Below are 25,949 nucleotides of genomic sequence, written 5' to 3'. Positions count from 1 at the left end.
GGGGAATAACAGCGCGTTTGAGAGATTTGGTAGTATAAAAATGGATTGAAAAACCTTTGCAAACCTCCAACAAGAAACAGAACCACATGGCGTACGGGAATCAATTAAGCGGCAGTTCAGGAAGCGATAAAATGTCCAAAAAAATGGTTCACCATTATTTATTTCCCGCAACTCAAAACGTTTGAGTGCTAACGGGGTGCGAGTGTTTGTGCTGCCAGCTAAACGGACGGCAACCGATCGCACAGATTACCCCGACGTAGGAGTTTAATAAATGACACCGTTCCTGCATGTGATTCCATATCTAGAGGGTAAAACATCCTGCTGCAGTTCAGATGCTGATCGATGTGTACAATTTGCATGAATTTGGTGCAGCTGTTACGAATTGCAGTTTAGGGCGGTTGACAAATGTGGCTAATTTTTGTTGCGGTCGTGATTAATTTACTTCATGCATTTTAAATTATATAGCGCAGATGACGAAGCAAGAACAAACAAACATTACATGAGTGCTCAGATCAGTTCCAATTGGGTTGTTTCTTTGTTCAGACTAAAACCCATTTTTTGACAACGGTGTTCACTTTTCTCTACGCCTAAATGTAGGCAATGTTTGCAACGATTCACAGTAAAACTTCAACATGTATTTTATGGAAAAAATCACAAGCACTACAAAATAGGCATCCTTTTTATGATCAGGTTGCCATGTTTCACACCCATCAAGCAAGTGCAGCTGTGAATATGCTCGTAAATCAATAAACTAACTCATCTCGACAGTGATCCAGTGCGGACTACAGTGCCACAATGTTGCAAAACGCTCGACGCAGATCTGCCAACTGGTCAATTTGCTATCGGTCCACCATTAAACGGTTATCATCCTCGGCACACCTTCTGCCCGGTTCAGTGTATTCAATCGATTGCAATTAGACGTCATTAGAACCATTTTTTATGGCCCTCATTTTACCATTAGCGACCGTAGAAGCCGATTGTAAAGATGATGTACATATGCTGTCAATTCTGCTTCTGGAGACCTGACAAGAAAGCATTCCGAACCGTTAGTAGATAACAAAAGCGAGGGATTATTTAACTGGATAAAGGATGACCGAGTTGGATTGATGGCATGGGTACCGTTGAACAGACTTTTCCATATTATGGGAAATAATGCAGCTAAGGGTTGTGCTGCAACGTGTGTCACAAATCCTCCCAAACGGGATTATACAGTTCTTTCAGTTTATTCATTAAGTTATAGTACCATTTTACGAAAAAAAACTAAGCACCCATATGTTCCGTGTTTGCATAATTTACCATGAAAGAACATGACGGGCGGAAGTGAAGTTCTTCAGACAGTACCAACGATCTTGACATAGGTGGTCAAGTCGTGACTCACACGTCACCATGGACCACCCTTTTTTCCAATGTCCATTACGCTAACCTCTGCCGGCGTACGATCGTTACAGTTGCGAACCGCAGCGTCCATATCTCCCGACATTGACCAGGCACAATTTATGAATCATGCGTCACAAGTCACCGTTCGGCACTGACAGTCTTAAATTGTCAGCGAGAATTCGGTACGAACATGACAGAATGCCAACCGCAACTAAAGCCCCTTGCCGGTGGCTTGCAGTTTCTCAATTACGGAAACACAATACGATCAGGTCAAACAGACACAGTATGGCCAGCATTTCACCTCCATCTATTTTGACCATAAGGTACAATAATTGATTTTTCGATTCAATCTCTCGAGGGATGTCAAACGTTCGACTGCGTTTCGACTCTACCCGCACGTGAAGTAGTCCTCGGTACAAATTTAGTAGCGCACTATTGCTGTCCATAATTTATATGCGGGCAAATGGTAATAAATATTCCCTTCCATTGCTCCAATGCAATTGAATTACGGAGCAGTGAAAATAAACACGTAGGTTTATCTTAGCGAGCAAAACTACAGGAAAAGAACATATTTGGAAACTAAAAAAGCTAAATTTATGTTGCTTTATTTATTTATTTTATTTAGAGGATAACGATTTCGTTATCATGTTTCGGCTCTAATTGCACTTGTGAACTTCTTTGGTACGAGAATTTGTTTACTTACTTACTTAATTACTTTTGATGGATTTGAATGGATTTCCATTTTGATGGATTCGTGAAGTCAGGGTTCGCAACTAACTGAACCATATTACGGCCATGCTTGTCGTGTGATAAGCACCAACAGTGTATGGTTTCACTCAACAAATTTACCTAACTACTCTTGATAGTCTATGTGCTCCGCGAGGTAGCTGTGCATCCGGACTTACTACGCGTTTCCAATCATTTGCGTGCGCTCGATGTAGCCAACGAACAAATTCTGGAGGTGATCTACATCTTCTTTGGCTGCCACGATCACTAGATGTCGGGATGAGAAGCTACAAGTATACATTTTTCCAAAACCTGCCCAAGATCTAGCGATGCACAATAAACACACACCACGCTCTATGCGTGGTAGCACAAAACGTAGCACAAACTGACTGTTTTTTCATATATCTCCCAAATCGCGCTCGGGGGTGTATCGGAGCTCAACACGCTCGACACGCTACAAACATCACCTAAACCGGGCTCAAGACAAAAGAAGAACCAAATCGTACTCGTTTATAGAACCCGTAGCTAATTGCTTCCAAGGGCTTCTACGCGCTCTTCCTGAGTGTCCCTTGGGGTATCTGCTTAACTGACGTAGACGGCCATACCCTTGTGCGTCACGATTTTCACGGTACGACCTACGGAGCGACACACCGTTCGTGGCCCGTTCGTGTGCACGATGAGGAGATTGATTCCTGATACCTTGGTTCTAGCACTTACTTGGCGCACACACCTTACTGGTTTGCATGACTCAGCAGGCGAACATACACCTACGTCAGCAGGATACTACCGGAGGTCCATCAGGATGGACCATCAGGATATCTTGATGGCTGCCGGTTTCGAGAAGGCGTTGGCTCAAATTCATACAACCAACCACAGGCGGCCAATTCGTCACGTTAGTCGAACGTGGGCCGCATGTCTGCAGTACCGTCAGATCAGTTCGTGATCCACAAGTGATTGACTGTGGACCATGACCGCCAACGAGACAAGGAACTACGCCCGCCGGGTAGGCGCGATTCGTTAAGGATTTCAAGGAAGCTCGCCGAACACATTGGCAAGTCTTGCGGGAGCAACAGCATAATGTCTATTTGTTCTAATTCCACCTTGGTACCGAAGGTGAAGGCGATCTGGATCGTAAAAATCATAAAATCCATAAAACCCAACGATTCCCTCAGGCTCCTTAAGCGAACGACAATGGAATGGTGTAAAAGAGCGACTTGGTAGAAAAAGAAAACTCTTATTTGCCGATTTTTTTTTTGTGCAATAATGTGTATTGTGGACTTTATCTTTTTGGCACTGGCTGAATTGAATTCTTTTATATTAAACAACACACATAATGCATTCAGTATTCAACAACTAAATCAATGTCTCTTAATTCGTGACGGATCAAGTATCATACATCAACAAAAACCGCAACTCAACACCCAACAAAACATCGTTAATGGCACGTGGTCCAGATGCAGTTCGCTGTTGATTTTTAGCCGAATCTTGCGATCGGAGCACGCTTGGAAGAATAAGTACATTCATACGCTCGCACGCTCGTAACGTGTTCAACTAGCCTGGCGCACCGGAAACCCCAAGCAAAAAGAAACACTGGTCGAACAGTACGACCCATCGACCCGACGTCTTGTAACGATTTATTTAAAATAATAAAAACATAAAACTTGTGCCAACTTCATCAGAGCTCGGTGGAGGAAGAGGGGAGACCAAATCGACTACCCAACAACAAGATCAATAAACATGCAAAAGGCGCCTGACACACCCACGGGAGGGGGACATAGCGCTTTCTTCCATTACCACCAGGGTAGTTACTGCGCGTACCATGCATCGTAGGCAGCATGCCAAGAAAGGACACCGGACGGGGTTGAATAAGGGCGATCGATAGGGCCCGCTACTGACCGTTCGCTTCTGGACCTTGTCTGTAGTTTGGACCTAACGTTCCGAACCTTTTCTAAAGGTCGTGAGCGTGTCGTGCCGGGTGGCGTCGTCAGTGCAACGGACCGGGTAAGGGGAGCAATGCAGGACGTACATACATATTGAATTATCCACTCCGCTATCGAAGTGTAGTGAGTTATGCTAGGGTCGATAATTTATGTTTCATTGCTACGGACTGTGACTCACTTTGGAGTTCGTTTGCTTCATTTTTTTTTCTTCTACTTGCTTCCTTACCACCGTACATCCCTTTCCGCAATGCGCTTTTGTCAAAGGCATCCGAAGCGAATGATGGTCATTATTTCTCAGCCCCCTTTTAACTAGGGGTTTTCATGCAACAGGTCCCCACCAAAACATTCCGAGCGATTATACTCCCCCGATAACCTAAGACTTGCCGAACGGAAAAAAGAACCCAACTGTCCCAACTAACCTTCGTAAAGCTATTTTTACTCCAATAGTCCCTATAGGTTATGCACATGTCGGCGGGTCAGCTTGGGGTGATATCGAATGCTCTTCTTGTGTAATTTATGGTCACAAAGCGGATTTTTTTTGCGTTCCAGAACGAGACGGTTCTGCAAAACGGTACGCAATTTATACGCACATTGCTACAGAACGTTATCGAGTTTAGGTGGAAAAATTCCAAAAGAGTAGCCTTTCAACATTCCAATAGAATCATGAAGGGAATCATGCTTATGGAGTATCTTCGTTTTACCCAAGATCATTCGAGAATATTGTTACAATATTTGTAACTCAAAGAGCCACTGCAAAGCCCAAATGCCAGATTTTTTTTTTAATTTCAAATTTTAAACGTCACTATAAGAAATCGACTTCCATGCGTAAACCATGGAGCTAGGATGACAAAGAGTGTAAAGCCGATATTTTCCATCAAGCTCCTTACTAACGTCAGCCAGGAATTTAGCTTCAACCACAACGAAATCCTTCATGTACCCTCATGTCCACATATCCTGAGGGCAATGTCTTTGTCTCGTGGGACCCTTCGAGCGCCCCGACGGCGCCTCTCACCTTTGACTTCAATCAAAATGAAATTAATTAAATCCCCATACGGACCACCATTGTTTCGCTCCCAGCACAATCCCGGCCCGGTGCCGAGACACTGCAACCCGCAAGCGACGAACCCCTTATTTTCACGGTAATATACGATGGTGACTATTATTTTATTGCATGTTTGCCTTTTTAACCTCGAACCGCGCGTCTCTGTGTGTGATGTACGATCTCCCAACAGGAACAGCTGCCCCAGCTCCAGGTTGGCAGCGCCAAGTGTGCTAGATTGCATGATTAATCACTTTCGCCGGCCGGGTAAGCAAAACGATTAAAAAGCGTGCCCGTGTGGGTCCTAGGTGGAATTTCCGCGGTAGACGTTTATTTTCAACTGGACGTATGTGTGTTTTGCTGCACTAGACGTTATTGAGTGCCAGATCGAGCGTGTCGGATCATAAGAAGCCGCTGCACTCGAAATATAATCCGAAGCGCGGGAAACCCTGAGGAAGCTTTTAAGGGTGGCTGTCATTTATCGTAAGCTTATTTAGTGCGCCACACCCGCGTCGTGGTAGCGAACTCGATGGGATTTGGTTTTTTTCGATCGAAAGTGTTTTTCCATTGTGAACGGTTTGACATAATCCCTTCTATGGGATATGTTAGCCGCAGGGAAGTCCGTTTATGTTTCTGCAAAAATAAAATTGAATTCTGTAGATGAAATTTTATGCTAATCCAATTTCCAAAACATGATATTCATGTGAATTTCATTCTACGAGAGTACCGCATAAAAGACCTTTGTTCGTTACAGTACAAAGAGCAAACACTCATACACTAGTCTACATTTCGCAGCGGGAAACATTTTTGTCTCTAAAAACAAGTATCGCACCCAACAACTCTCCATGATCTTCATACAAACGACAACCCCGTTGCATCATATTGACCAATCGAGTGAAAGCGCCCAGGATAAATTCCACTCCAAAAAGGGAAATCGTTGATCGGGATGGAAATACCGACCATGGGGAACCACGCTTTATTCTTTATTATTCCCTTTGCTTAGCTAACTGCCCAGTCCGGTAGCATATCGGTGGACTTATTCGCAACCATCTACAGCGTTGCAGGGGGTCCAAGTTACTATTTGGAATGAATACACGCATTCTTGCAGTGGAAAACAGCAAATCATACCATCTGCAAAAGACCTTTCGTATCGTTCATCAGCTCATCATCAGCAAATGCTCTTGCAAATCAACAAGTAAGATGAAACGATGAGATGCATCTGCCAGGTATTTAGCACTTAAAATGCGTATCATAAACGTCTTCCTTCAAGATAATTGCATTGATAGTTTGATAGTCTTTAATTAAATTCATTGCAGACTGTCATGTACTAAGTGATTGCAACCAATCGAGCAATGTACTCTTCCACCTAAAGCAATTATCGGCACGAGAATTTAAAACTTCATGTAAAATCGCAATAAAAAATAAAACTATTCCATAAAAAGCAAGAAAGAAGAAGAAACTGAACCTCTTCAATAAAAAAAAGATGGCACCTCATTGATTGTTGTGCGCAGAGAATAAAAGATGTGCCATTTTTACTTTAAATCTCCTCACCAAGAGACACTCCATCAATGCGTGCAAATGAAACGCTTCATCACACGAGATTGATTGCACTGAGGGTACTTGATGTAGTCGGTATTGATCGATTTCTCGGCATTAATACCAACCGCACTGGAAGCTGCTCGAAGTAGCAATACCCCAGCTCCAACCTTTCAGAAGAGATCAAGATTATAAATCCCAAGTAACTTCTTAACGTTTGCGTCAAGGAAATCCCGACACCTGCTTTACACCTCACAGTAGTCTGGTGCATTACCCCGTTTGCTTTCTTGAGATCCCGAAAAAGGAATTGATTTAATGCAGCGAAATTTACGATGAGGTTTGTTCACTAACTGTTCAGTAATAGGCACCATCAGTCATCAGTATACTGGGTACCACCATCAATTTCAGGACTTTGGATAACGATCTTGAAGATTGTGTTGAATAGAGTCACAGTTTTATGTGTCAATTTGTACACGAAAACGACACGAGTTGTCGATAGCAATTTGTAAAGTTTCCCTGATGTACCCTAATATACCAGGATTCTAACCTACGACTTTCGCAATCGTAATACAACAATTTAGTAGCATTCTTTACAACGAACCGATCTTGCCCACAACATCCATCACGATCTTGAGAATAAACTGCGCTTAATGAACTTCCATTATTTGCGTTCTTGATGCTTCTCCAACACAGGCCACTACATTCAATAACACAAAAATACCGCACACCGGCAGACACCGGGCCAGATTGACGCATTCTCGCAGGGGATTCAGATCAATCAGACTCAGCAGAATGCATCCGTACGAGTGCAAGTCCCTCTCAAAGGGACCACGATAAACACAGCAAGGTCGAACTGTTTGCTACTCTCCTTACCTTCCCCGAACGTCAATATCGAAAGTCTTCCCGAGGGATTTTTTTACCCGACCGCAAGGACCGCGGACGTGTTCCGCAAACCTCGGAAAGGCATTCAACCGGGAGTGTTTTGTTCTCGTTCAGAAATTTTTAATGTCTATTGTAAATCCCACTTCAAAGGCTTGCTACATGGCACCAATCGATCCGTTCGATCCGATCCGTCCAAGAGCTCCTCTTTCTCCCGTGTGCATACAACCGAACGGAGCGGAGCTCTTTAAAAAGAATCAATCGACAATGCTGCGATCCACCGTGGCACCAGATGATGAGGCTTTGTTGGCGCACCAGCACAAGGATTAGCCTGCAGGGGAAGGTGCGGAAAAATTGCTGATAAATGGTGAAAAATCATCCACTCCCGCGCGTTCTTGTGCAGCTGAGAGCTCTGTGTGCGGTTCCCCGTCCACTGCCCTGAGATGCCGACTTCGCTATTGGGGATATTTTTAAACCTGCGATAAAAATACAACCTCCCGCACTCGTTGCACTGTTGTCTACTGCTTTGCCATCGACAGAATATGTGGTATGTTTTTATTGTGTCGCGAACAGTGGATCGCTTTCGCACAACGTGAAACTGGTACTAATTTATCGCACATCGCTATTGCCCATTCCCTTCGTCTAGGTGCGACCTGGGGCCATCGGCCTTTTGGTAGCTTAGATCGTAGATAAGCACATCGTCATTCGGCAAGCAGGAAGAACCTACTGGAAGGGAGATCGTTCTCCGATGCGGGAACTCACTCACGCCGGGGAGCGAACAATTTAATTAAGTACAATTAAACAATTTACATTACCAACCGCTCCGTGCGCCGGGTGTTGGTGCCGATGCCGATTCGTCTCCGATTTGCCGACGGACAGTAAAAAAAAATGCATCACACGATGCATCTTCGGCAAGAGGGTGTGTTTTGTTTTATCGCGTATTGAATTTCGTACCGCAAAGCGTCCACGTCGGCTAAAGATCGATGTTGTTGTACTGCAGAATTCGCAGAAGCACTTCCTACCATCCCCAACTATCCCTATCCAGCCACAATTGCATGGAAAAAAGGAAGAATTTTCCGCAGCGCTTTTTGCACCATTAATCGCTACCTATCTTTTTCGTTCCGTCTAATTATTTATCTCCCGGCAAAGATCTCAATTGGCGGTGGTTCCAATCTGTACCCGCTAAGTTGCTTACATTTGTAAGCTTAATTGCTGCACGAGGTGCATCCCTTGCTCACTACGCTTCGCTCCACCGTGCGCAGAATGTAGCGACAATAAATAACACGCTACTTGTCACCTTCGCAAATTTGTTGTCCACCCTTGGTTTCCTTGCGCAAGCGATTGCGCACAATTTTTCCTCCCTCTTTTCGATTTTGTAATAAAATTCTTTGATTTATGCGCGTGTTCCAGTAAACTGCTTCATCTTCATCTGCCCATTGTACTGAGGATCGTTTTCAAAAAAAAAGTTTACGACAAAAATATGATCAGTTACCACGTCGGGAATCATGGGTTTGCAGAATGTGTCGTTGAATCATTATTTTTTTTTTGTTTCGCTTTTGCCAACCACAACATCGCAAACTTTCACTTCTGATTCGCCAATCAAATAAATCACAAATCGATGATCCTATTCGAAACCGCAGACCTGGAATATTGATTGAATTTTACGAGTATGGGTGTAAAAACACACACACAACGCTCACCCGTACTTGACTTCGCTTCTTGTGGCCATACATAGCTGTCCCATAATTTGGCTCCCCATTACCATCAATTCAACACTCATCTCTACTGGAAGAATCTCAGCTCAATCGCGGTTGGATCGGTATGGACGGCGGATGTTGTGTTGCGCTTAGCATTATGATGAAGTTTTTTGTTGTTTATTGGCTGTTGCGTCAACCAGGTGGCGTCTCGGTTTGTCCTCATTTTTGAAAATTTAAACGAATTTTTATGACTGCATATGTATATTATGTAACTTTCAGATTCCTTCGCGTGCGATTATAGATTCAATAATTATTGGTTTGTTCATATTTAAAAAAATCGCACACCCTAATGACCCATTGTATGTAAAATGCTTCTTTTAACATTACCCAATATTCATAATCGTTTGTTTGCTTTAGAGGAAGATCTCCTGCTCTCGTTTTATCGATCTCCTTACCTTGACACATAGTGATATGGGTTTCGAACATGCAAATGTAGTTTTCTTGTCCATTAAGCTTCCCAAATTGAACTACATCAACAACGGTCGATAATATCCAGCTCACCTCCAAAAATGTCCCGAACAACAACTTTATGTTCACATATATTCAAATGTGATGATTTCATCTACACACATTTTACAACAAGAGCTGCCGGTTGTCCGGCCACTTCCACATTGATTGTTTCGGTTCTTTCCCGACCTAACAGGTCCTAGCAAATGCCCGATGGCATTGCTGCTGACCTTACCCGAATGTCCGAACCTCACTTTCATGCATGTGTCATGCTTGTTGACGGCATACGTGCGCAATTTTCCGAAACTGCCCTCATACGCACGGAACACCACCCGATCGGGCCGATCGATGAGGGCGACCTGACCTGTCGGCCTTGTTTCGGTGCATTTGCATTGGCCGGTTTGGTAAGGTTCGCCATCAAACAGTTCCCCACCCCGATCGAAATGATGATCATCAATTCCCTCCTTTTCGCGCACAATTTGTCCCACTCGAAAGCGAAGACTTTCACGCGAAGACGTAATCTTGAGAGAACAAAAAACTGCAAGCGACGAACCCCGCCGTAGCTTCAGCTACAGCGTGTACAGGTGAATACGTGAGCTAATGCAAGCGATCGACGCAACAATAATAACAAAAAAGAGTGTTTAACTCATTATCACACTACAGTCGTCGTTCAGGTGTAGTCAACCACAATGGACAAATTATGTACATTGTGTATTTATTTATTTTTTTCTGTGCTTAAGCAATACGGGTCGATCGTATGGTCGAGTTCATGTGGACTTCTGACATATGAATCACACCGAACGACCTTCTTCAATTACGTCCGCAATGATGGTTTATTTGTTTGCACCTCGGGCTTCCAATATTGACAATAACGAGCATGGACAAATCAAGTTGTTCGGGTACTTATGCACTTTGTTGTGATTCTAATTATCATATGAACGATATTGCCAAAATTGCATCAATAGGTTGGTCCCATATTTAAGAACCAGTTCCTATAAAAGAGGGACGTTGTATAGAAATATTTAAATTTTGTATATTTTCTCTAAAAGGTTATTCTTCATTCAGCTTGATACAATATCTTCTCGTTCCATACATTACCAGAAACTGTGTCATTTTGAACGAAATCAACATTATTACCACACCGTCATCAGTACTCCGCCACAACTTCATCGTTCTCGCCACTCTGCTGGTAAAAGCATCACCCGAAGGTACTATTTACAACGCCAGAAAAAAAACGACGCTCAGAAACTCGCACTCATGTAACAGTAGCAGCCAAATGGACTGCTGCCATGCTTCTAACGCGTCATAGCAACCATCGACCACCGCTGGAGATGGGTCGGCCGAAAATTGCCTTCAATTATCTTAAACGTCGACCAACACCTCGCCAATTGCTTGCCCGGTGTGCGATAAGGACGTAGTTCGGAATTGGTTAGAGCGGTGGTTACAGCCCCAGACTGCAGAAAGCATCCATCCGCTACCGACCGGTGAGTACGCGTGTTAAATAAAAATATTAAATTCGAAAGCACGTGTCGATTGATTAGTGATGTGAAGCGGGATGAGGTTCGTTTCTTGGGCATTCATTTAAATCGCCCCGCTCGCCGATACATCATAGGCTGCGTTTACATAACATTCGGCTATGTAATTTAAGGGAACCTAGCGACAGGGGTGAGCTAATTGAATCATCTCGTGACGAACTGAGAAAAATATAAAACAACGATGTAAAATTAAGGGTGAAAGATAATTCGCTAACTTTTACAAAAATTGCCACCATTCAACACAACTGTGGAAGAAGATTATTTCTACCTTTTTTTGTACCTTTCCACATCGAAATCAACATACGCGTTGCTACAAAATGGAACAAACGATCGAAACTAATAATTAACGGGAGAAAGTAATTTCAGTACGCTACCAAAGAGCAGCCATCTGCGACACACGGAAATGTTTGAACCGCTGTCATCTATTTCGCTTACGGGCCCCCCTCGATCACCCAATACACACCAACGGTGCAATGATTCGGGACCAACTGGCATAACTTTGTTATGCATGCAACTGTTCGGTTCCATGTTCCAAACCCACATAACACATTAACGTATCGGAAAAGTTTGGAAATTGAAATTGATGGTCCAGAAACAATCGATACGCTTTTTTCCGAAAGAGTGCGATCCGAAAAGAAATGATCGTTTCCGTGGCGAGACTCAAGCAATCGTTTACCGAATGCTGGTAGAGTGCACACAAAATGCACAGCTTCGATTAATGTGGTTTTAATCGTTACCCAAGGAAAATCCCTTCCTCTGCTGGCCACATCCAAAACAAGGAAATCACCTCCAATCGTTACAGTTTCGAAAGGAAAACTCTGTCGCTCATGATCACGCTGGCAAGCCGTAAACACCCTTCATTTAGCGTGGTTGGAAATGGTATGATTGAAAGGAAAGCTTGTGTGTCGATGTGGACGGGTTTGTAGAGATGACACGATCACTCTACGCAACTCCCAATGGTCAGATCTTGTGATTGTGATTTGATAATGACACTGGCGTTAATGAGCTTCAATATTTTCACCCCGATCGCGATGTGATATCGATGAAGGTACAATGTGTTTCCTGCTACGCATCCTATCAACTCTCGACACGCTCGTTCACTTTACAAAATTGCTATAAAACGCTACACTGATTATGGAAAACGAATTATTACTTTTATCTTTACGACCCTGCGAAGCGAGGGATGTCTATTAGACGAATCCGTACATTCGACTGATGCAATGATACGCGATCATCATTTCCCCCCAAATTTGAGTGCCACTTTCGCTTCGATGAAACCCTTTTACGATAACAGCCTCTTTACTAAACGAAAACTGCAACATAACGAGATATTCGTAATATTCGGTGATGCAAAAGTGCACCGGTGCAAGGTTGATTGTAAATCATGCTTCAGCAAGCGCGCTTCCCATGAAAAATGGAGTAATAGGGAGCAATAAACCGAACGCATCTTAATCATTTTTCTAAACGAAGATGCAGATAGTTAAAAGATAGTAAAAAAGATAGTTTATTGCTCAAGTGGTGACAGAAATTAACGAACGGTGACAGAAAGTAGCAGTTAAGCCTTATGTTTAATGATCTGCAAATGGAAGATTCTTCAATATGTATGATGATATGAAAAAGGTGGTAATATTTGTTTCAACATGGAATAATCAATGCAACAACATGAATATTAAATTAAAATTAGAGTTGAGTGTCCAGTACAAAGCCATTCATTAAGTACTATGTCTGCAACGACTACAATAGATGAACGAACTTTTTTGTTTATTATTACAAAAAGCCCCACCATAATACACCAAGGCATGGAAATAATGCATGATAATTGGCAAAATAAATTAACTTAGATAACATTCCCCCCGAAATAAACCCACAAACACTTCACAATGGTCACAACTATCAAACGATTTAAATCATCCGGCTGAATAATTGAGCAGATGTAAACGAAGGCTTGCCATCGGTAGCTAGCCAAAAAGGAAAAGTAAATGTTAATTAAAACAACACCGTTCCCTTTCCAGCACGGCAGCATCTCATTTTGGCGATTGTTGTTGCAAACCGTGCGAAATCCGTGCGCGATGAACCCACCACCACCGTTGGGTTGCATGTTTCTACGTCCCTCGTTGCGGTTAGATGACATCCGATCTCGAGAGCTTTGTGTTTCATGTTTTTTTTTTGCTATGCTTATCATGTCGCTTCTTCTTGTCTGCTTTCTTGCGAACCTTTCGCGTTCAAATAGGCTCGAATCAATTCATAGCCGGTTGACCAGATCTCCACACTTTGACTCTGGTCGCGACTCTGGGTTTATCTATCCAACCTAGCGACCGGGTCAATGACACCGGTCCATTTGCCTGTCCAGTGCTCGGAGGCTCCAGAACTAGCGAAGTTCAAAGCAAATCGAAAGCCAATTAAATTTTCATCAAAACAGACAAAATGCAGCGCCTGGCGTAAAGGTTGTAAATCAGTTTCTGGACCACTTGAGCAGGCAGTGGGTGTAGCGAACACCCCGGGACAGACAAAACACAGGACCTAACAACCAACACAAACTAGAACCCTTTTTGATAAGTCAACCCACGATGTCTAGAACCTGGACCGAGCACAGCCAACTGCTGGAGTTCCAATCTGCTAGTGCCGAACGCACGCCTCCAGCGGACATTGAAGGTTCGTTCGACGTAGAACAGCACAATCGATGTTGTGCTGCAAGTCTGCCCCGAGATGGCCGGAGCATGGTCTGGAGGTGAAATTTCTACCAGATACGACGCCACTGATAAGACAGTGCGCGCAACGTTGTAAAGTACGAATGTCGTACCACACACACACACACCACCTCAGTGACCTCACGTCCAGAAACTACTCAGCAATACGCACTTCTCTCGGGACGAGATTCCGTGTTTTCGTTTTCGTTTGTCTACCCTGCTTCCATGTTCATGTCAGCCGTTGATGCTGATCCTGATGTTGTTTTCGGTTGGGCTCTTTCGCCCTTTCAATTAGGACCGAAGCGGAGAGACAGATGAAACCGACACCGAGATACGAAGCTCCTACACGCTCGTAAAGCAGGCAGATCGAACGAATGGGCGCCTGATTTTGTCACCCACCGAGTGGAATGGATATTTTTAAATACGTTCGTTACTGACTCGTGACTTCGCATGTCCATCAGCGGGCGTCTTCAATCCAGCTGTCGTGTTGTTGTCAAGCTTCTTTCATTCAATGATTAAATTCTCCGTACTTTTGCCCTCCCAATTCAAGTCTTACCGGCTTTTACACGATCCTACGTCTATCACGCCACAAAACGCGATCGCGAAATAATCATAAACCTACTAATTGGCAACACTGATAGGTTTACTACAGTTTGACAGCCCCAGTGGCTCCATCTGTTGGGCGCGCGATTCTACTGTCAATCATAATTCACCACGGGCCGGGGGCAAAGTTGACAGCGTAACTAGCCTCTAGCTCACTAGCATATAGAAGGAGTAGGCTCTTTCGAGCATTCCAGAGTATCTTTAAAGATTACAATCATGAGCAAATCAACACAACAAACAACCCGGCACTAATTTGCTTCTCCTATTACAAGCTATTTTAGCTTTAAATCTCTGCCCACAATAAGCCTTTTTTAACAGGCCTATCCGGGTGGTATCTCAAGATATCTTAGAAGCTCCCTTATGTTTTGCATCAAGAACATACCTCAAGAACTGGAGCAACTACTAGAGCGGGTGAAATCGACATTCAATGTGCGTGAACACCGTCAGGTGTGGCCTTGAAATTCGAAAGCCCTTAAACGATTCTTGCCGACACTTCGTTTGCTGACGACACCGTGAATAAATAAGGCCGGTGGTGCGGTTTCGTTTTTCCGCACCGTATCGCTTCAACTCGTCCAAAAAGCCCTTCTTTATCGCCACACTTCCTCCCGTTCACTTTTTGTTTGAGCACCGGTACGCTTACGCCACAACCTCACCACCCCTGCCAGGTGACCAGGACACGACAAGGCATGAAATATTGCGCATAATTAGCATTACAAATCTTCGGTGTATGTAAAACACGCAACAACCATGCCGACCCTGTCGCCTTTCCCTTCCCGTTCGGCTGGTTTGGTCAATTTTTCTAGTTTGCGCCCAATAATGAGAGACCGATTGAAGGGGCGAATTAATATTCAATTTGAAGCTGTTTATTAATGGAAGCTTACAGTAGCAAAATAGACAACAATGAAAAACCACACACTCACTTTCTGATACATTACAAGTGCTTTCGTTACGCAACATTAGCAGCTGAAATTGATTCGCGTTAAATATTCATGACGACTAGCCCGCGATGGTAAATATTTCGATTGATACTTCAATGCAGCTGATACAGGATTGCTGAATAAAAACAGATTGAGTCTACAAAGAGTGACCAACTTCATCAACTTTGCCTGATCTGAAACGTCTTGCTGATACAGATCATCTACAAATAGGCTCTAAACTATTAATGAAAACTAATGATCATCTTCATAGGTCTATGTCAATCTTCATCAGTGCCACCATTCACATCAGCCACCTTCAAAGGCTCGATAGACAACATCAAAAGACCATCTCCACAAAGCCTCTACTACAGATAGGTCGCTTTTCGCAAAAATTCCTCACATCATCTTCACCGACTCGATCGGCCTTGATCGCACTCTCCTTCTTTGCGCTACACTTAATTATCTTTCGGGACGGTTTGAATCACAAGCAATTACGCGGATGATCGCCACCGTTACGGTCGTTTAGAACACTCGACGAGACACATAACGACACGACACGTTATGCTAATAATAAAAAAGAGGCATTGCACCGGTGTCAATAAAACTGCACTGGTACAGCAGTCGCTGCAACATTGTAACGGAGGCGCTATACGATAGATCTACGAACCAGATGTTCGTTTGCATTGAGAACGTAATGTCTAATGGTTTTCCATCGTTTACGGTGGATGATCCACCGGTGGGTCACCCCATTCACCTCAGCGCAATCGGTTCCTAGCACGCTCAGATCAAGTGTCGCATCGATTCCTCTGCCGCATGTCAACATTATTTATTATTCTTTGACCAGATCGGGTGAAGTGTGGAACCACGTTGATTTCGCAGCAAAAATATAACATCGGGGTATGTGAACGACGAACCTTTTTTTAATTCTGCTAGACTATTGATGATCATGCTGAACAATGTCACGGTGGCAGAAGGTTATACCGAGCCCAGTAAGATCGATCAGGGAGTGCCAAAAGCACTATAGCTTATTTTTTACAATAAAACAAGGCGATATTCTGCTAATTGAGCTCATCGTAATCGAACATTAAGACTAAGAATTGCCAATAAAATAACAAGTTATCAATTAGTAATTTGTGTAAGAAGTTTGCATACCGAACTATAGCTTTAGAGCCATCAACTTACTCTAATCCGATTTACTGTATATCCCCACCCACCACCATCAAGTTATACGATTATACCCACTGTACAAGTGTGATACTACCCATTTGAAAGGCTTATACAACAGGTCCTGTGGCTGCTAGGCAATTTGGTATTAAAATGCAAACAGCCTGCTAATCTAGGTGAGCCAATGTGGCGCATTAAAGGGAAAGGAAGCGATCCACTCTTCCCCACCGGTACTAGGTTGAGGCTTCGCCAATAAACAGTATGCAATTGAGAGCCGAGAGCTTGTTTTTGCTCCGAACACAACGGATTGTTTACGACGACAGCCAGAATGTTGCTGCAAATTGCCAATTGAAAGCCTATCCTTCCGTCCCCAAGCCATATCCGTTTGTGTGAGTATTCTTGCATAATCAGAACGCTTTACGTCTACGTCTTGAGACGCGTGCTGAGTCGCCGTTAATCAAATTGCTTCAGTAAAATTTATAACATATCTTGTTTTATGCACCTGTTATGATTGTTTTTATCGTACAAGCGTAAATAGTAATTCCGTTTAATGTTATTTTTGACATAATTATTGTTGTTTATGGCATGCTTTGATTATTAGACTTATTTCAATGCCTTGAGTATAAGCGACGAACCTTTCGATTTTGTTTTGATTTAAGCTTTACTACTTTTTCTCTCTCCCCCATTTTTGGCTCATCATTCACATCCACAACATTTCTTCTTTCAGCACGCACAGCACCAACATTGAACGTAAATTCTGTTTAAACAATTTGGTTTCTTTCAATTACGACACCGCATTTGAAAGTCTGTTATCGGGCATTTGTAGAAGCACAATCGTTAAGACAACCATAAATTGATGGAATAGCTCGATGAGACGAATTGATACCATCGTCCATCGTTAATATCTTCGCTACAGAGCAGGAGAAATGCATACGAAACGCCCTAACTAAACGTGAGATTCTTTCCTTGTATGCATAACCCACGGAGCGTTGGAAAGATCAAGCCGTCAATAGCAATTTAGCTCGTAACGCCGCTGTCGATAATAGCTGTTCCGGCTCGAAATTGGATCGTCGTTAATAGATACTCTCTTTGACTTTGGCCAAGCTTTGCCGGCTTCCGAAAACGTTCCGGCAAACTAAGCACACGACCGAAATGGATGGAAATTTCCCTCCAAGGCTTTCAAGCACCGAGAAAGAATTCAACTGCGCCGTAAAGCATGGTGCAACACAAAACAAAGAGTCGTGGTGCGAGAAATGAGACGAAGCAAAAACAAATAACAACACAATCGCCAATCACCAGATTGGCATCGTTTCCGTTGGCTGACTTTTTTTTCCCCATTTTGATAGCAAGAGCATATCGAAGGCGCGAAACTCTCACTCCGTTCCAGCCCGCACCGTATGCAACAGCAACAACTGTTGAGATATTTAAATCGGTTTCTAAATGCAATGCATTCAGCTCCAGTTCCAACTATGTCTTATCGCGCTGCTTGGCTTCGGAGAGAAAACATTTCAGCCCGCCACCCAGGAGGAGGAGAAAACCAATCCCAAAGCACTGGTTATGACTCGTGAAGCAATGCTTCCGCGTCGGTTTGTGTGATCCGTCTTATCGGCAAACGATTGCACAGAAGACTTTGCCACGATGCCCGTATAATGGGGCAAATTATTTGAAACTATTAGCGCTCCATTAGCGACCAAATAAATGTTCGGGAGTAACGCGCATGCGCTGAACGTTTTGATGAAAACGTGACGCGGTTTTCTTCGTTCGCGGACTCCACAGACATCCACTCATGGAAAAGAGGAGTCATCAATTGAAGCGAAAACGGAACATTTCGCCCCAATCGAGCGTTAAATTGACCACTCATTACGCCCAAGAAGTGTATCCATCGTCTGGGGGGGGGGGGTGTTTTCTTTGGGGGGAGGAAACAGAATAGGAGTGAAGGAAAGGAACGAGGACAATGCACTCATCAGTCGATAGAGACATTTTTGTTGAGCAATCGCATCACATCGATGATTATGACATTTGCATCGAGCTGAGTCAAGTGCCGCCTCCGCACGGCATTGCATCGGCGTTGCAGCACACACAGTCACCTGTCTCATTACAAAGATTCCAACCCAATCGGTGTTGCTGTAGGTGTTTCCTACAGCCGAAAGTGTCTGAGTACCGTACTGAGGCTGACTGAGGTTCGTCGCTTCCGACGCGTTGAAATCTTTCGTTGCGGCCTTGATGAGTAATACCAGCATCATGTTGAACGGTTTCGGGTGGGTGTTGGGCTAGAACACAATGAAGATATTTACGGCTAGCGTATGTTGAATAAATAAACATGTCAGTAGCATTAACCTTCCAGGTAGGGAACACATGAAGTCACTCGAAGTTAGGAGTATCAACGAAAACAATTTTTTCGTCCATCAAGCAAAACAAAACAGCTACACAGTAATATTTGAACGACACGATCATATTGCTAGAGTGCGGTGCATGACAGCATCATTTAATCCTCCCAAATCACGACATTGCGCGATTTAGAGACTTGCCATCTCTCGCCGACATCGATGCTGCCGTTCGGCGGGCGAATGACACGCTCATTTATGTGTTGAACCGTATCGTAAACTTCGTCTACCCATGGAAATTCCTTCCTGCTTTCCAAGCAAAACAATACCACAGCCAGCATTCTTCCTCAACGTGCCAACGACGTGGATGTCGTTCGATTTAGGAAGCGATAAAATTTGGAATATTTCCCTTGACATTCCCCTAATCGTCGGGGGGAGTAAGGTCCTCCGATGGCCCACATCTTACTTCCCAGCGATGCACCGGCATGAAACGGGTTCTGCTTGATAGTTAGGAGGGAAATGGGTTTGTTGACCACATGTAAAGTCGTGAGCAGCACATTCACTGCCCGGTACTACATCGAACGCGTTCCGTTACCTCATCGATATACCATAAAGATCTAGATCTACACATTTCAATAGGAATTGCCATTGCGAGAGCATGCTGGGCAGGCATGTTGATTCTGCGCGATCTAAACATTGTTGCCAGATCGTTGTCACACTAGTTTTCGCTCAGGTGGCAAATGGAGGAGTTTTGTAAGAATTTGTACGGCACAATCGCATGGCGCTGGATGCAGAACAAAGCGATGTAAGTATTCGATGGAATTTGTTACATTCACACTGTCATTGCGAGAACATCGGCTCACTAACTGCTACATGTTCTAATAGACAGCAGGAATGTAACCCATAGTGTTTGTGCGGTAATTATTGTCAAACACTCCTGGAACCTGAGGAAAAATTCTAATGAAATTTTCCCTAACCATGTGCAACGGTTAAAATTAACAAATAAACAACATAGTCTAAAGAAAACCACCAGCATGATACGGAAATAGATACAATCTCACTCCTAAACGATGGACGGAATCATCTTCCATGAAATGTACACCTAGCGGGATCATTCGTTACGCTCGTAGCCCCTCGATCTGACAGATCGCAACAGATTCAAGTGCCGCCAGCTCATGATTCTAAGACCACACACAACTGTACATAAATCGTATTCGAAGATGATGTTGGCAAGCAAAACCACACACGATCTATTTACTGGGACGCTACCCAATACCGGAATGGGTTGTGTCAGTGTGATTTTGTTTTTCCTCGGAAGTATTTCGCTTTTTTAAGAACTTCGCCATTTTCAAGTGGAAAAACATTCTTCGTGCACGTTGAAAGTGCGATGAACATGGGTGGTCTAGATATTTTCATTACTGACATGATGATATTGCTAACCAACACACGCACGGCTTAAGTTTCATGATAATTTATTGCTAGTTGGTCGAGCTTGGACAATTAGAAAATTATGACCTGCCAAAGGAATATTAGTTGTTTGTGTCACACTCAGACACATTCCGCTATAAAACTGACAAAACCTGAATGAACATTTATCGTTTGAATTAATTTAGCAACAGCTTAACATATAATGCATCTTTCATGACATACCGAAGAAAACTGTTACAATATTGTTTCTTTCTCCTCTTTCTATTAGGATACGATCTGAATTGATTACACACATTTCAACACCTTTTTGTTACTACATGTACATTAACGTCAATAGCCACTGGTCGCGATCTTATCTCAAACGACATGTTGCTATTTAATTCTTCACCGTTTTCACTCCCAACTGGATAACTAATACAAATAATTTGATTTAATCTAAAACACATTGCGCACAAATGCTTCATCTTCTGCCATCCAACACCGATGGGTGCGATCGCGAACGTGCATCCATTTCCACCGGACAGATGAAATAAAGCACAAAGTGAAAAGCAATGAAAAGTGTTTGAAACATTCATAAATGTACCTTGTAACTATTTAACTCTGCTACCCTGCTTTATTATTAGCCACCGTTCATTTGTGAGCGCCGCCATACTTCGCGCACGGATGCATCCATTCCTAAGACCTCGAACAAACACACCAACCACCAGTGCGCCGCGTGCATAAAACTAGATGGATTTCGGAACCGAGCACCGGAAACACACGATCGCTTGGGAACTTCGCCTTCACTCAGTACCGCGCTCATCACTAACGATCATAATTCGTCCGCTGAAATACGCACGCACGAGAGTCCACACACACATTGCGGACAGGTCGAGAGCCCAAAAAATTCACATACCACAACACAACAGGTGTGGCGTGGCTTTCCCTTCGCATGATTATCCAACCATCGGCGGTCACGCCCTCTAACACCTTCTGTGCACTAAACCCTCCGCACGACTCGAATCGTGATTATGTTTCCCTTCCCAATAACAACCGTTCCCTTCAAACCAACGCTGCTGTGTAATGTTCAATTGATAGAATTTCGAACCCATCTCTGGCGCTTAATTTAAGCTTCACTCGAATACGAAGTACGCATCAGTTCGCAACCAAATCAAAATACCGCTTACCAGACATCCATAACCTACGCCAAATGGTAACGCAATGATCGGATGAATGGCGACCGGAAACTTCATACATGTGACTCCAGGTACACAGCACTTCGCGTAAAGGGAAGCGTGAACTTTCACTTTCATGATTGTAATTCATCTCCCGACAGACGAACAAACAAGAGAGCCCAATTAAACATTCCAATTGAATCGATATTCGATTCCATTTTGAATCAAGCAGAACTCAATCAATGACAACTCCACTTACCTTCGTTCCAGTTCGCGGTTCTTCCTCCGCTTGTACGTGCCCGTGTGGCCCTTAATAGTCCGGTACAGTGACATCACCATCTTGATCGCGAGGAGTGTTACTTGCTTCCGCTTAACACAACAGAACGATATGACGCTCTCGATAAACGGGGCCCTAAATTTAACCTCTACCTTGTTGGTGCTCACACACTATAAAGACTATCACGTATCAAACTGTGGAACACACTATCACTACCGAATGAGAGGGAGAACTTTGAGATTTTTTGTCGCACAAAAATATCTCAAGATGTACTCTAGGCACTTAATATTTTCCTTTATTTGCTTCTTTTATAATTACACGCACCACCTGGCTAGGACACACTACGCCAAAAGCACTTAGAATGCACTATTGCTCGTTGACACACTTTCAATCAAAACCAATCGATTTGACACAAATAAACTAAGAAACTGAAAAAAAAGAATTAAACACTTCAAAAACACTATCACAACACACTTCTGTAACACAAAAAAACTATTAAATTGAACACCAAAAAAGAACAAAGTGCGTTGCATACGAAACAAAAGACTTCAACTGCTTGTACAAGCGACGAACCTCGCTTTTGCACTGAATGCGATGCCAATCGCACGAATCAGTCCAACACACTGTCGTCAGTCAGGCTCATAATTTCTGCCACGGGCACCTTGTTTTTTTTTTTGTTACCAACGGCCTGCTTGCACCTGTATTTGGCCTTTACGCACAGCCTTTATTCGACACCATCGCACGCTACACACTGTTCGCGCATATTCTGTTCTGTTGATCCTGTTTTTGGTTCGATTTATTTTTATTCCTCTTCCTACCTTTCAACCGATGAGGTCCGGTTTCGCTGGAAGGGTAGAGTTGACAATGAAAATCCTAAATATCCGATCCGCATCCGCTGTCCTCGATGACTGAAAGTAAACAGTAAGAGAAGAAACACATGAACCGATCTGGCAGAACGTGGAAGATGTTGTAAACGGGCAGAATGCAAAATTTTGCTTTGTCACTGGAAACTCCTTCAACCGCAAGTAAATGTTTCTGTTATTCTGGTCACCGGTGATCGATGTAAAACACTGTGACTAATGCTAATTACACACTTGCTGCCAATCCTTTCTAACAGCGCTTTTCATCAACGGAAAACGATGGAATATTAATTAATTGACAGCATTCTTGTGCCGTCTACGTGCTGGCTATACGTCATAGTCAGTATGTCCGTTATTGGTGATGAAACCGTTAGTTTGTAAATTAAAAATCAAACAATATGAAATCAATCGTCATCGTGCTATAGTAACTCTGGATGTGATTAACGATGGGAAGCTCCCTGGCAGTAGCTCATTGGACTTCCACTTTGAAATTGCTGAGAAGGATCTTCCGTTTGATGGGCACTGTTAAACGTCATTTGTCATAAAGTTTCAACAGTAAATAGTAGTTACATTCTTAAATTCTTAGTCATTCTAACATTCTTCTCCCATAAGTTCTTGAAGGAACTTTATTCAATGGATGCTTTCTACTAGAAACATCTAATATTATGTTATTTAAGTATTTCTACTAAATATTTATGTTATTTAAGTATTCTTAATTTTAATTTCTACCTACGGATTTAAATCCGTAGCACATTTCGAAACATTTTTCAAACCATAATTGCCAAGCGAAACAAGATTCTTACACAGCGCTTCGCCATCCGCTCAGGTGCGAACCAATTCATCAACCTAGCTATCCAATGTCGTGCAGGTGGTGTCCAGGTAGGGCAAAGTTTGTTGAACCCGACACAAACTACTTTCGAAATGGCAGAAAAAATGAGACTTGCTATCGTAACAAAGCAGTGTAGCAGTAGCAGTCCACAAATCTAAACCACTTTCGTAACCATCTCGCCTGACAGGATTGTGATTTCAGCCGAGCTCAAATGTCGGACCATGCTAAGATTGAGCCTCCGGTCATACAAACACTTGGGCATCGGGTTTTTTGTTCCATCAGGGCCTTTACCGTAGATTAAAGCAAGCCCGAGAGGCAGGTGAACATTAAAAATATAGGAAATTCCATGAAGAACAAACATACACGAGTGGGCGGATTTCGATGTGGAGAAGAATGGGATTTTGAAAGAAAAAACCGTTCAGAAATGTGAGAATGTGAGAAAAGATCCTAACAAAAACCCCGCACATTACAACAGATGATTCATTATTTAGTTATGATTAATCAGAACATTAACAGTGGTATGCATCATAATGTGGGTATTTGAAAATCAAAATTAAAAGCTACTCAATGCCAATTTGTTTTATTTCTTTTAGTTGAAGCTATTAAACTTATAATGTAACGAAAAAACTGATTTCGACTGATTCATAAAATCTGATAAACTCAAACGTGTACTCCCAAGAGACAACACTGGCCAATGCAACTGAACGGCATCATGCATATTTATAACGATCGTTTTGTCGTCATGTGATGTTGGTTCTTTCCCTACATCACTCTAACCTGGTAAACCCAAGCCGCCCTGTAAGACCCAACCCAACCTCAGGAGGAAGTTCCTTCCATTCCACCGCAAGTGATTCTCATGACCTTACAACATCATCGCCACCATCGCCCGCCACAATTCGTCCCGCGGTTCGGTCCACGATGAAACGAGAGTAACAATTAAGCGCCTTGTAAGACATGACCTTCTCCAACATCCCAAGCAACGCACTGCCCGTCTCTAGGCCCTTACCACCTCTAGCACTGCACGCTGTCATCGGGTTCGTCCCCGGAGCTATCATTTTATATCGTCTCGAAATCGATATCGACGTGCGAATCACCAAGCGAGTGAGAAAATCATCCATCCTATCAGCAACATCAGTGGTTTTTTGCAGTTAAAAAGCAAGAAAAAAAACACAGACAGACTTCTATACGTGCGACGGCATACGAAATGGAGAACATAATCGTAAAAAAACACTATGCTCTGTGACAAGAAACTATCACCACACCTGCGCCAGTCACCTCTTGCCAGGATTTCACGTACCATTTACGACAGAAAATCGTATCTAAAGTCTTGTGAATGTGTCCGCTGGGTGGTGTATCACGTACACCGATCGGTAACAATCACATCAGCGGACACTTTTCAGACGACACATCTATGCTACATGTACCGGATAGGTGACGCCGATGCTAGTGTACCACAACGATTTGTCCATTGAATGGCACCGAGCACCCAATGTCACATCCATTAGGAGAAAGATTAAAGACATGTTAGAATATCAGAATTGTATGTCTTTACAAACCCAAGGATATATCATCCAGTCTACTCTTCTTTTCATAGTTATCTAATTATCTTTACTTTAACAACATCATCATGCGTACTTTATGGAACTACTTCGACCCTGATGACAGCTGACATCTGTCAAATTAGAACGACCAAATAAATGACAACTTCAACTACCAATCAACCTGAGAAGTGCATTACCAGCCCTCCAAAAATAGAAAAAAACCCTTTCAACCTTCATTCTGTGTCACTTCTAGAATTTGATATCAACCTCACCGACTGTGGTTCCGACCTGTCACGGTGCAGATTTTGTCACACCCAATACGATAGCTTCGGCTACCAAAGATAAACGCCGGGAGCAAAATTGCTTCCAAACGAGAAGCTCCAGCTAGAGTAATAGAAAAAAACGGCCTCTACTTGCTCGCTATGTTGCAACCTGTCATGTTGCTCAACACACTGACACACACTACCCTAAGAGGCTGTAAAATTCCCATACAGTTGCTTTCCCCTTCCGCCCTCCCCACTGCCCTTTCTGTCCCGATGAAAAACCTCTGGTCAAACTGGTCCAATCGGTTCGGATTGCGTGAGCCTGCGTGTGCGGCTTTACTGCTCCATCTCCTTTGGATGCCCCTCTGGCGGCAAGTGGAACAAATGGTAGCTCGGAGGGATTTTCAGCCCGATGCGTCAGCTTATCCGCGTACATAATCACCCCCGGGAGGCGACCGCGCATTTGTCCCGGACCGTTTGCCAAGGACGCCATATTACCTTTGTTTTTCTGCTCTGCGATCCACGGCCAACATAAACATCCAAGCGTCCTTACTTTCGAGTTTCGAGTCAAGCAAAAAAAAATACATAAAACAGACCATCTCCAATAACTGTGCCCGATTCGTTCGATTATTTGTGTCAATTTTAAGGGTCAATCAGAGACCGAAC

General features: G+C 43.3%; 1 protein-coding gene across 3 annotated transcripts in view; it reads right to left on the bottom strand.

Moving 5' to 3' along the window:
• The window catches only part of LOC128305684 (uncharacterized), a 128,514-nt gene that overhangs the window by 97,410 nt on the left and 5,155 nt on the right, over positions 1 to 25,949 (bottom strand). For 2 of the 3 annotated variants that reach the window (XM_053043255.1, XM_053043258.1), the window contains exon 2: positions 21,773 to 22,218. In XM_053043255.1, the coding sequence (XP_052899215.1) occupies positions 21,773 to 21,852 (80 nt within the window). In that variant the 5' untranslated portion in view covers positions 21,853 to 22,218. Of the gene's footprint in view, positions 1 to 21,772; positions 22,219 to 22,608; positions 22,681 to 25,949 lie in introns of those variants that run through there. The other variant, XM_053043257.1, reaches the window with a different exon arrangement.

The sequence above is a fragment of the Anopheles moucheti genome, chromosome 3, assembly GCF_943734755.1.
Source record: "Anopheles moucheti chromosome 3, idAnoMoucSN_F20_07, whole genome shotgun sequence".
NCBI lineage: Eukaryota > Metazoa > Arthropoda > Insecta > Diptera > Culicidae > Anopheles > Anopheles moucheti.
Note: the sequence above shows the minus strand (reverse complement) of the source record. Positions and strands in the feature narration are given on the sequence as shown.